The sequence below is a fragment of the Limanda limanda genome, chromosome 13, assembly GCF_963576545.1.
Source record: "Limanda limanda chromosome 13, fLimLim1.1, whole genome shotgun sequence".
In the NCBI taxonomy this organism is placed as follows: domain Eukaryota; kingdom Metazoa; phylum Chordata; class Actinopteri; order Pleuronectiformes; family Pleuronectidae; genus Limanda; species Limanda limanda.
In genome coordinates, this window is record NC_083648.1 from 20,531,117 (window position 1) to 20,544,147 (window position 13,031).

General features: G+C 40.1%; 2 protein-coding genes across 2 annotated transcripts; one reads left to right on the forward strand and one right to left on the reverse strand.

Annotated features, from left to right (window-relative positions):
* Window positions 1-1,873: 1,873 nt before the first annotated feature.
* On the forward strand, window positions 1,874-4,975 carry LOC133017873 (mitochondrial ubiquitin ligase activator of nfkb 1-A). Its single transcript, XM_061084108.1, has 5 exons — window positions 1,874-1,950; window positions 2,085-2,206; window positions 2,281-2,368; window positions 3,024-3,144; window positions 3,224-4,975. Exons 2-5 carry the CDS (start codon window positions 2,090-2,092, stop codon window positions 3,717-3,719), a joined length of 822 nt encoding a protein of 273 aa, XP_060940091.1. The 5' UTR covers window positions 1,874-1,950; window positions 2,085-2,089; the 3' UTR covers window positions 3,720-4,975.
* A 39-nt stretch (window positions 4,976-5,014) lies between these two features.
* On the reverse strand, window positions 5,015-10,948 carry eif2b5 (eukaryotic translation initiation factor 2B, subunit 5 epsilon). The gene is made up of 16 exons (XM_061084107.1): window positions 10,745-10,948; window positions 10,411-10,535; window positions 10,149-10,334; window positions 9,875-10,052; window positions 9,617-9,697; window positions 9,466-9,543; window positions 9,062-9,374; window positions 8,830-8,975; window positions 8,028-8,172; window positions 7,842-7,943; window positions 7,646-7,747; window positions 6,720-6,810; window positions 6,513-6,636; window positions 6,273-6,398; window positions 6,074-6,184; window positions 5,015-5,308 (listed from the first exon to the last, which is right to left on the reverse strand). Exons 1-16 carry the CDS (start codon window positions 10,901-10,903, stop codon window positions 5,246-5,248), a joined length of 2,130 nt encoding a protein of 709 aa, XP_060940090.1. The 5' UTR covers window positions 10,904-10,948; the 3' UTR covers window positions 5,015-5,245.
* Window positions 10,949-13,031: the final 2,083 nt, after the last annotated feature.

A 13,031-nucleotide genomic window follows, 5' to 3' on the forward strand; every position in this document is an offset into this window, starting at 1 on the left:
GAGGCTGGACTTTTAATTGTAGTGGAGAGTTTTTTGTTGTGGTATTCCTTCGAGTCAATTTATTTATAAATCTTATAATTAGCCTATTATATATATTTATATAAATATATATATATTTAAACTATTCTAATATTATTTATAGTTTCCTATTTCTGTTATCATTACTTTTTTATTATTACTACTATTAATAGGAGTAATAGTATTCTATTTTACTGTACTGTGCTGATCATTTATATAATTCTAATGTATATTGCACATCCTATTCTCAACAATATACCTGCACCGTGTATTATTATATAACAACATTTCACCCCCACTACATACATGATCATACCAGAATCATTATGACCACTCTGGGATGGTTCACACAATGAGTTCTGTTGTAACCTGCCCCGTTCTATTCTAATCTATTCTATCTTGTTCTGTTCTGGTGTGATCTATTCTATTCTATTCTATCTTGTTCTGTTCAGGTCTGTTCTGTCCTGCGCTATTCTATTCTGTTCTATTATATTGTATTCTTTTTTTTCTATTCTTTTCTGTTCTATCATATTCTGCTCTGTTCTATTTTTTCCTGTTCTATCATATTCTATTCTGTTCAGTTCTATTTATTCTATTAAGTTCTATTCTGTTCTGTTATATTTTATTCTGTGCTGTTCTATTCTGTTCTGTTCTATTCTATTCTGTGCTCTCCTATTCTGTGCTCTATTTTATTATATTCTGTTCTATTCTGTTCTGTTCTTTTCTATTCTTTCTTGTTCTGTTCTTTTCTATTCTGTTCTATTCTGTTCTTTTCTGTTCTGTTCTATTCCGTTCTGTTCAGTTCTGTTCTGCTCTAATTCTGTTCTGTTCTATTCTTTTCGGTTCTATCTTATTATTTTATGTTCTGTCCTGTTCTATCATGTTCAGTTCTATTCTTTTTTTTTCTTTTCTATCATATTCTGTTCTGTTCTGCGCTATTCTTTTCTGCCCATCATATTCTATTATGTTCTGTTCTATCATGTTCAGTTCTATTTTATTCTATTCTGTTCTATTCTGTTCTTTTCTTTCATATTCTGTTCTGTTCCATACTATTGCATTCTTTTCTGTTCGTTCATATTCTATTCTGTTCTGTTCTATTATTTTATTTTCTGTTTTATCATATTCTGTCCTGTTTTATTCATTTCTGTTCTATCATATTCTGTTCTGTTCTATTCGTTCCATTCTGTCATGTTCTATTCTTTTCTGTTCTATTGTATTCTGATCTGTTTGTTTCTATTCATTTGTGTTCTATCTTATTCTTTTCTATTTTGTTCTGTTCTGTGCTGTTCTATACTATCCTATTCTATTATTTTCTGTTGTATCCTTTTCTGTTTTGTTTTTTTTTCTATTTTATTCTGTTCTATCGTATTCTGATCTGTTGGTTTCTATTCATTTGTGTTCTATAATATTCTGTTCTGTTCCGTTCCGTTCTATCATGTTCTATTCTTTTCTGTTCTATCATATTCTATTCTGTTCTATTCTATTATTACATTTTCTGCTCTATCATATTCTGTTCTGTTCTATTCATTTCTGTTCTATCATATCCAGTTCTGTTCCGTTCCGTTCTGTCATGTTCTATTCTTTTCTGTTCTATCATATTCTGAACTGTTCTGTTCTAGTCTGTTCTGTTCTATAGACGATGAACTTGTCTTTACAGGGGTGTTTTTCAGCTTGTTCTTTCTCTCAGTTAAATAAAGTAACATGATCGTAACACTTCTTCAGGTTTAAGTGAGTGTGATGTTTTATGTGACCTGTGACAGTGCTGCCCCCTGCTGGTCACAGAGCTCACAAGGGAGAAAAAGCCTCTATTCCCCTATTGGCTAATGAACCATTACCTCACGTGGACAAACAAGGAAGTAAAACCAGTCTAAAGCTTTTGTTTCGGTTCGTGGGACCAGACTTCAGACCGGTTTACCCAAACAGTTTAAACAGGTACGATGTTGTTCCATGTTTCATTAATCATCAGTGGGATTATCCCTCCATTCACTTTGACTTGACTGACAACACGTTGTGTTTCTGTTTGTCTGACACTTCCACTCCTCTACTCTGATGCTGCCTCCTCTCAGACACCATGAGTGACGGCCCTGTCAACACGCTGGTTCTGATCGGTGTGGGATCCAGCTTCGTCTTATCCAGCCTGTTCTATCGTTTATATCAAGATAAGAAGAAGGAGCTGGAAAAGCTGAAGGCAGGTGCACAATTTAACCATAAACTGTCAATACACCTCTAGTTTCATAATCATTACAACATTTTCTCTTTTAGAAAATACCCATCTTCAAACCAGACAGACATCTGCTCCACGTACTGAAGGCGTCGCCCCACAGGAGACTCCAGTATGTTGCTGTCGAAGGTACAACACCTCATATAGGAAATTCACATTGAAGTGAGCTAGTGCAGTAAAGCTGTTTGTTCTGTTCTCTTGTCCTGTGTTGATGCTCTGGAGCTAATTATTCCTTGTCATTAGTGACTTCTCCTCCAACAGTTCTACCGTATTCTGTCACTTTTTACTGTTTGTGTGCAGGACTTTGTGTAAAGACCTTTTACAGTAACAGACAGTTAGACAGTAACAGTCTAACAGTCTGTGGTGTACAGTGAAGTTTGTGTTCATTCTACCTGTTTATCTGCAGTGAAGATTTTGTAGTCAATATCTTTTATAAAAGGAAACTGAATTTGCTTTATTACCTTTGCATTATACATCGCATGACAGAAATCAGAGGTCTGTTAAGCAACCGACACTAATGTTCAGGCCTAAGGTCATAACTCTTCAAAGTAGTGCCGATGTGGAAGAAGTTCAACTTCAGACTGAAATCAAACCGCCCCGCCCCCACTGACTGCTTCTGCTGGTCACCCCTTTATTCAAGTTCCATATATATGCATAACATATCAAGTGTACCAAAGTCCGCACTGGCCCATTCTCGAGACATGTGCCAAATGTGAAGCTGATAAGATGAACTTATCTTGAACCTTGCACTTATAGAAAGATTTCCTGCATGTCTTCTTCACAGGCCTGGTCCAGGCGGACGGGGAGCCTCTGGCCAGCCGGTTCGTCCCACGATGCTTTGGTGTGATTCAGAAGATCAGCGTGGAGGAACACTGGAAATACTGGAACAACCTCACCAGGACGTGGTACACTAGACTTGAGGTGGTGTCAAAAATTGCTCTTCATTAATGTACCTCGTAACAACAGTTTGTTTCATTTCTCCAGGAATTCTAGGACAATGAATCAGAAAGAGACCAGCAACTCTGTGCCCTTCAGCCTGATCAGCCCTGGCGCCTACATGACTGACCTGTTTGTGAAAGTGCAGAGCCCTCTGGAGGCCGGTGGCTGCCCCCTGGAGAGGGTCTACAACAGAGTGAGACGTTCTGAGGAGGGCTTGGTGACCCTGGCGTTGCAGGGCCTCGCCGGGGAGAAACCTGTGGCGATGGTGGAGAGCGAGGAGCTGCTGCGGGTGGGGAGCATCCTGACCGGGTTCGGGGAGGTGGTGCTGGAGGGAGGCCAGGTGATGAGGCTGCAGGCGCCGCAGGACGACCGCAAATTCATTCTGGTAGCCACCGACTACAGGAGCTTTATAGACAGGCACGAGAGTTCAGCCACCATGTGGAAGACGCTCACTGCCGTCACCGGCCTCACGGGGGCGTCTCTTCTAGCAGGGATCATATACAACTTAGGAAAACAGGATGACAGGTCAAAGAAGGCTTGAGGAGGAGGGTCCTGCAGGAAGCTGTGTCAGATGTTTGGGTGTAAAACGGCCTCGGGTGTTTTGTCAAGTTAGGTTCCCATCACACGTTTTTGATTTTGGATGTTTTGGATCAAAATACTGTCGCAGCTATAGATTTCTTTCACTGCAGACAAGTGCTTTCTAACTAAAGAGCAGGCGAATGTCTTTTTATAGCTGGGCAATAATTCAATAATTATAACAATAGCATTTGCATCAATAACAATGTAACAAAGGTAATGCATTGTGTAAGCACTGAGGAGGTATAGCACAAAATCTTTTTGTCATATACTATCAGATGCCGACTGAAACTTTAGATATTATTTTTGGCCATATTGTCCAGCCCTAATGACTGACAAAATATATTAACAAGACCTAAACCAGGATAGCAAGCAACAGTATTTATTGTTTGTGATCAGACAGATCCCAAGTCAATAATGTGTTACTTTGTGTACTTTAAAGTATTCTGTGGTATTATGTTGTATTTTACTCGAGGCTTGTTGTGTTTTGCTCCTCAGAGTCTCCAAACTAATCCGGCCACTTCAGAAATGTGCTATCTTATCTTTCTCTATGATAAGTCTCCATCATACACAAATCCTTAACCTGATGATGTGAACCAAGTCTTTTAAGTGTTTGACTATTTCAACTATTTCTTCTGATGCTGGTGTTGAACTCGGGGTCTGATAAAGACAATTCAAAAGTCGGTAATCCTAAAAGTGTCGACACAGAGAAGGTGAATGGAGCCTTGAATTCCTAACAGAGACTGTCACTAAAGCTTAGTGAGGGAACAAATCATAGAATCATACATTTAAGTATTTTATTTCCCACTATTGATCAACTTTAAAAGTAATAAAATCAAAAGGGAAAAAGTTTTTTATAAATAATTTTGCAGAACTATTATAGAAAGCATTATTGTGAGAAAATCTAATTCAACTAACATTTTTAGGATTGTTTTGCTTTTATTTTTCTTTACGGGGCTTTTTCTGTGAATCTGATCAGAGACATAATTGTCTGAGATTCCAGACAGTAAATCTGAATATACTCTGATTAAGACCACATTGATTTAGCTGCTTTTTTTCTACCTCTTAAATCATTAAGATTTGACTCTATTGCCATTTATCCTTTGGTCAGTTTGTAGAGGCTGATGGAAACAAACACTGATGGAAAGAATTCCTTCACAGGTGGTGGTTTTACTTGTGTCTGTAATATTAACTGTAATAAAAATATATTTTCAAATCAGATATTTCGTGTTGAGACAATTGATTCTTCAACACAAACCATTTCCAAGCAGAGTCTTTTTCCTTTATTTGGAAAGTGAGGTTCATAACACCCATCCCTCTTGACTTCGCACTATGAGATACACAGGTACTGTTTGCGTCAACTATACAGAGCAGATGCTGTCAGTTACCAGTTGCAGAAATCTGCTGCTGAGGATAAAACTTTACAGCCCGAATCCCTTTATTCACACATTTTTCAAGTTTTAAAGAATCCTCTTTGTCAATTGCTCCTCATCATTCACCCTCCTCCTCCGATGACTCCTCAGCCTCCTCCAGCCACTGGATGAACTTCTGAAGCTGTTGGTGCAGAGCAGAAATAATGTGTTATTGAAAACACAGGGAGAACTGGTGATGAAGAGGTGGAGGAGGGAGCTAAAGGCAACAACTGCAGCTACAGTGAAGTCAAATGCACTACAACTAAGTGCTGCCTTATTGAAAAAAATCAAATAATGAGCGATAGATTAAAAAAAAAAACAGTCCAAACGTTCACCGATTTTCTCAGACAATACCAGCACACAATGCTTTTTGAAAGGGGAATGTTCATATGAATCATTGTCTCACTCCTGTGATGTTACAATATGTTCCTCTGTTTCTGAAACAGTCAGATATGGTACCACAAACATTCTATATTCTAGTATTAAAATGTGGTTTCTTAAGGGTTTAGGCTTCATGTTCAGTCGCCGTACACTAACAAATAGGGCTACAAACCTCTAACTACCAATGTGTAGCAGAGGTAACGTTATGTGACTTTAAGGCTTTAAGGGAACTGTTGGGCCTTGATGAAACTATGTGCTAGGGCTGGGCGATATGACTTCAAATCAATATATATAATATACTGGCAATTTGAAATTAGTCAATTTTCTTCTTCAAACGCTTATGCCTGCAAATTTTTTGGGAAAAGACAAAGACTTATTTTGTTTTTTATTTTCCCCTGGGACCAGGTGAAAACACAAAACTGTTTACTATTTATTTAAATATTCTTAACCACATCAACCAAACTTCAAACCTTTATTGTGTGACTGTGACTTGTATCCTGTGTAAGCCAGTTAACCCTGTACCTACCCCCTGATTCTTGCGGAGCTGCCTGCTTTTGTCGGTTGTCGCTGCCTGGGAGAACCAGCGTAGTATCAGCTCTTCCTCCAGGATCTCCAGCTGGTACATGTTCATCAGGACCTGGACGGGAGAAGTCATCAGCATCAACAACTTTTTTTATAACCAGAGTTTGATCTTCTTCTGAGTGAACCTGGCAGTGGTGACCTACCTTTACCATGGCCGGCCAGTGGCTCTCCTGCTCCAGGAAGAACTCTTCGAAGGCGGACAGACAGTCCAGATGGTCCTGAGCTCTCTTCACATAGTTCTTAAACACTGGGGCCCACTTCTTCAATAACTAAGAGGAGCAGAAAGAAACAAGAGAAAAATAAATTCAGGGTATTTATTTATATCTTGTCTACAGTTACATACACATACTGTGTTAAAAAATACATAATTTCAGGTTATTCACCGGCAGGAGAACTGCAACATATTGTGAGGCTGTGAGCTGAGAGCCCTGCTGCTGAAACGGGTACTCCAGAACCACTCTGGTTAAAATCTGCATCACCTCCTTCAGAGTGATATTGTAGGCGTACCTGGAGAGAAAGGTTGTTACAGACTGAATTTGCAATAGCATAGAAATACAGTAACACAACTGCAGTTATAAGTTCCTCCTTACTTGAGAGAGTTGATCTCAAGAACAAGGTTGTCACATCTGATATTCTCCTCCAGGCCTCTCTGCAGAGTCCCCATCACCTCCAGCTGGAAGACTGGACATCAACAAGCAAAGAGGAAGAGTCAGACAGCAGGAAGTATCCACCAGAGATACAACACGAAAGTTATCACTCACTCAAAAAAATAAATATATATATATATATATCACAGAGGGCCATAAGCTCCTCTTTTTGTAAAGAAACTGATTTAGAGCACACCCTTATATAGAGTGTAATGTGTTTCAATCTTTCCAAATAACTTTTACACTTTCATGGAATGTACCGTAGAAATAACTTTGGAATCTGGTTGTAGTAACAGATCAACCGGAGACAACATTTAGATATTTCTCTTGAATAACCCTATGAGACAAATTGTAATTTGTAAATATGGGCTATACAAATAAAATTTGATTGATTGATTGAATTTGAAAGCACTTGAGGATTTCCAGAGAATTCAAAGCCAAGTAAATTTTCCTTCAATATTCACTCGGTACATAAAACTTGGCTTATTTAATATTGTTTGCCCTCAAACTCTCTGTATTAATTTGTAAAGCACCTTGTCACTGTGTTTTGAAAGATGTAATATGAATAATTTATTATTATTATAATTGTTATCATATTATTATTAACATCCCATCAGTCTCAGGAAAGTTTTTGTCAGGGAAATTTCCAGATTTCTGAAATTATATTGACAAAATCATCGAATTAATCATTATTTGCAGCTCCACATTATTAAATTCTAGTATGTAATGTTTCTTATTTTGACTGAAAGTATTAGGAAATTCTTGTGAAAGTAAAGGAAGAACTGAGGTAGAGATAGGCGATTATCACGGGTCTTGATGGTATTTCGTCTCTTTGGACAGTAGGGGGCAGCCATGATGACCCCACTCACCTTTATCATCATCCATCTCAGGAGAGGGGATCACTGGATCGTCTGGATCCTCGGGCTCGCTGTCCTCACTTTCACTCTCAACGTCAGGGTTCAACACCAAACCTGGTGAATATGACACAAATAAAAAGCTGTTGGAACTTGGTCTGCAGCATCATGGGAAAGGCCACTTTGACAAACTTGGAGGATGCTGTCGTACCCCAGAGACACTGGGCCAGCTCCTCATCCTCTGTGTCGTCCAGGCTGCTGGCCTTCCAGATGTAACCTTGTCCCTCTGCTCCAACCTCTGCTGGACTGAAAACTGGACGACAGAAGATTATACAGCATGTGTCAGGAATTGAAACCATTAAACAGTTTGACAACTTGTGAATTTATCAATACACACCTTTCTGTTTGGTTTTGTCTTTACTTTGACCAACCTCAGCATCATCACTGAGGAATTCATCATCATCCTCCTCCTCCTCCTCCTCTGGATGGTGCATGGAGACCACGGTGCCCTCTGGTAGTGATACGTTTGGTCCAATCACCACCTGAAAAACAGTTCATAGAGAAACCAATTAAAATCCAGACATCCTATAAATGTTGGTGCCAGTGTTGAATGCTTGGAAATCATCTCGGAACACAGTAATTGATTAGTAGAAATTTTGAAAGAGAAATACAGTGGACACATCCAGAGAGACAATGATCTCTCCACCAGGGGTCCTTCTAAATACACTTATAGCTGTTAAACAAGTGCTTTCTCAAAAGTACATAAGAGTATTAGGGCCAGGTATAAGCGATAGTAATGAAATAATAAAGCAGATTGATCATTCCAGTCTCTTTAACACTGATGTCCTGGCTGTGCGTGTCACGTTAATCTCAAGTTGTGTGTGAACTGCCTGCACACAAATTGTCTTTTTTCAATGTGTTTAAATATGTGTCCCAATAACTATACAGTGATTTTAAAATAAAAACACAAAATAAATTCAAGTCCTGTTTGTGTCCTAGTAACTTCTTATCAGTTTTTGTGTTTATGTTAACGTGTATAGTGAGCGCAGGTCAGCAGGGGAGTTCCTGAACGCACACATCGGAGAAAGTATTAACCGAATTAATCATCATGAGCAAGATTCAATCGGTGAGATCTTATAAATGTTGCTTTATATAAATGTTTGGTTAATTGCCCAGGTCTATAAATGATATATACTTACATTATATGCCAGGACACACTGTTTGTTCAGCGTCACACCTTCTTTGACCTCAGCCTTGTCACAGACCACAGACTGGCTGATCTCCACGTTGCTGGCAATGTGAACTTTATTCCATATGTAGGCATGATTCAGGACGACGTTGTCACCTGAAGAGATAAAATATTACAAATGTTAATCCCAGTTTGTATAACACACACTTCCACTCTTAAATAGTGCTGGTTGGTCAGCTCACCTATGGTGCAGTTGTTACCAATGATGCTGTTAGAAATGTGACAGTTGGCCCCGATGCTGGTGTCACAGCCGATGAGAACGTTCTCCTCCATCTGGCTGCCTTGGCCCAGGCTGACTCCGGACCCTCTGTAGACATTGTGGCGAGAGAACGTGCAGCTCCGTCCCTCCCGGTCTGTGAAGTTAGCCTCCGGGGTGAGCGGGTAGACCCAGCGCCGCACGAGATCCGACGACACCGAATCGTACATGAGCAGGTTGGACACTCTAACACCGTAACCATCCTTGGTGACATGCATGTGTATCTGGTTTCCCAGGATCTACAGAAAGAAAATGACTTATGACCTGGGTTTTCTTAAACAGCAGCAAATACAGTCCAACATTCCAATAAGTCTACAATGCTTGTGATACCTCTTCATTGACCAAGATTCCTCTGACAAAGTCATCCCTCGTCTGATAATCAAAATTGTCAGTGTAAAGCTCAGCAACCTGAAAATGAGAGAATAAATGTTACTACAGAAAAGAAAGTGTTTTAACTATTCCCGACTGTTTTGAAACTGACCTGTGGGGAGCAGATACTGATGTGGCAGTCGAGAAGGTCGTGTCTGATTTCAAACTCATCGCTGATACTGTGGAAAATGTTCTGCAAAACAGAAACAGGAGCAACTGTCATTCATCAATTCAAAGCTGTTTTCAGAATAGGCCTGTCACACATGAAGAACGCAGCAGGAGATTATTCACATTCACAACAACAGGTCATTGTCCAGAGCATTCAGGCAAAATTAGTATGTGATATCACACCAGTGAGGCTGCCTGTTACCATGGGAAACTGTAGCTTCTTCAGCCCATGTGTCTTCTGGTAGTGTAAAATCCGCTGGCTCTTGCTGTCAATAGCAACAATGACATCGTCTTCCTCACATCGAGACCTGTGGCCTGGTGATGATTCCTTGAACATCATCGTCATCACCGAGATGTTCTTCTCTGTCTTTCGACGATGCCTGAGTATCATCATGACATAGAACAAATATTTTGGATTGGAGCAAACCATCATCATTCCTCCAAATTATATAAAATAGATTTTGAGTATCTCTTACCTGTGCACTTGCAGTGCGTGGCTGATGTCAATATTCGATACCACGTCTCCATAAACCAGCACAAAGTCTGAGCGGACCAGGTTCTTTGCATCCACGTCCCTGAGCACATCCCCCAGGGAGCGGTACAGGTCTGAGGTGATGATGTGGACTGTGTTGGGAGAGGTGGGCCGACACCACTTGGACTTTCTGTCAGACACAGGTTCAGGTCAGATATCTGTCACTGACACGGGAGAGCTCCTCACACAGAAACAGAGACACTCACAGCAGATGATCCTTGATCTTACTGGCCATCCAGCAGCAGAACACGAAGGTCTCCTGCACCCCGGTGGAAGTGAGGAACTCCAGCGTGTAGTCGATCATGGCAACGTTGCCCAGCGGCAGCAGAGCCTGCATCAGTGACAGATGGAGTTAGCATGAGGTTAGAAACAGCTTCCTCGGTGGTACTAAACCAAAGCAGCACCACAGCTCGACCAGAGAGGTCTCACTGGGCTCGTTCAGCTACATTACAGAAGATTCATCAGTGACTCTGCTGCTCTGTCACTGTTTAGTGCGTGGAATGAAGTTAGCTAGCATTAGCATCGCAGCTAGCTGCCTACCCGTGGCTGATCTTTGGTCACAGGGAAAAACCTCCGGTTGAAGCTGTCAGCGACTAAAACAGCCTGAAGCGGCTGCTCCTCTTCCTCCTGTTCCCCCGCTCCCTTTCTGCCTGGGAGACCAGAGCCAGAGCGGCTGTGTTTTCCTCCTTTACCGGCCATGCCTCCTTGTGACTGTCTGACTCCACAACTACTACTACTGCTGCTTTCGTCATACACAAGGACGGAAGCCGCGTGGGACAATCTTCCTCCCTGGGTTGTAAAGCAGTTTAGTGTTCGCAATAATTTCATATACGGACACTGTATTACAGTAAATAATTAAATTATTTTATCAATAAAGACCAGTCCAGTCCAGCTATTTATGACTGTTAACAGAGGAGTGCATCACTCACTTCATAGGTAATTCTGGCTTTGAAGCAAAACGAAAAGGACGCAAACGAAAAGGACAATAAAGCAGGTCCTGAATGAGCATCTGCATCAAAAATATATTTTCTAACCATTATTTTAGAAAATATTGTGACCTTATGGTGAATATTGAAAAATAAATAGATTTTTATTTGAATTAGCATAGATTAGCTGGTATTAATATGAAACCAGAATTTTGTTTTGCCCCAGGCCTCCCAGTGAGTTAATCCATGTTATCATAGGAGCACAAACACAACTACAATGTCCTAATGTAGGTATGACATTACTTTGACTGAATGACAATTAAATGCAATTTTCTAAAGTAAAAATAAATAAAAAATAATCAGTCTAGGCCACTTTTGGAAACCATTTGATTTAAAAAATATATATACTTATATGCGCACATAAAATAAAATTACACCACCGCCCGAGTATGTTGACAACAGATTTCATTTTAACTCTTTATGTTTTCTCATCAAAAAAATCACTGGTTGACAAAAGTTAAATGTACTTCAGTCCCTCTGAAAAAAAGTCTTTCCGTGATTAATCTGAGAATTACTTTATTGCAGATTCACACATTTTTCATCTGAACCAACGTGTTTAACTTAAACAGAGACAAAAACATCCGGCTCCTGCCGTCAGACAATTTAGGCAAAAACCTTCATTCACTGTTCTGTGAAAGCTCAACAGTTTTTCACGATGCTCTCAGACACCTCCGGCAGAACGTTCACTGCCAGCCATCTACTGGTGCTGTTTGGTTATCTTCTTGGCATGAGCCAACACTGAGTCATATCGCAGGGTTTTGGACATCCAGGAAGTTGGAATTCCCTCGAGTCCAATCTAAAAAAAAAGAAATTCTATAAACCTTCATGCATTCAATGCTGACATATTCATTAATATAACAAATAATGATAAGCACACCATCTTACCTGAGCCCCAAGACATGCCCCAATGAAGGACCCTCGGCTACAGGTGCATCCCCCACAGCTCATGGTGTCTCTGATAGCCTGCTCATACTGCTCGGCTCTCAGGACTCCATGAAGCGCTGCTTGGAACGCACCTGGTAAACCTGACAGAAAATTCAGAACCAAATTCAAATCACAAAAGGCCTTTTAACAGGTTGTGTCAATTTTTGTCTTGTAAAAGAGCCGAGCGACAGGTAGAAGTTAAATTACTGATTTATTCTTATTAAAAGTAGGAGCTGATAATGATGGATACCTCAGGTGTTTGGAAACACAGTGGGGATAAGCTCCTGGGGAGTCTTGGATAAATTCTGCTTCACTTGATGAAAGTGCCCTGAAAAGAGAAATGATGGAATCAAATATTATACATACATTTTTGAATTTCAAAAACTTACCATGTTAAAGTTTGCTTTAATTGCTACACATTGTCGCATTTTGTCAACATAGATAAGAAATGAGGGGGAGTGAAAATGAGGATGGGGGAGATTCTTTAATCCCATGATTCAGTCCCATGACTGTGATATAGTGAGGCCACAATGCTGCAAACCTCACGTACCAATGACGGCTCTGTCCAGGTCCTGCGGCTGTTTTCTGTTCACGTCGCTGAGCTGATCCAGCACCGCGTCCAAGGCTTTGGGATCAGGACCATTCAGGATGAAATGCTCAAGCAGCCTGTGAAATAAATCAATAAATTATTTGATCATTCTTTCTTTTAAGTGTGGCACCATCAGCTTTATCTGCCACACAAAACAGAAGATGAGTAGACTTTATTATATACATACAAAATATAAGCATAGTCATGACAATCACATTTAATGCAGACTTCTTTAAGAGTGTCTGCATCTAGACTGTTATCATAAAGAACAATAGGTCTGCACTACATCTGTGGTTCTTTTAGGCTCTGTTCATACCTGGTATTAACA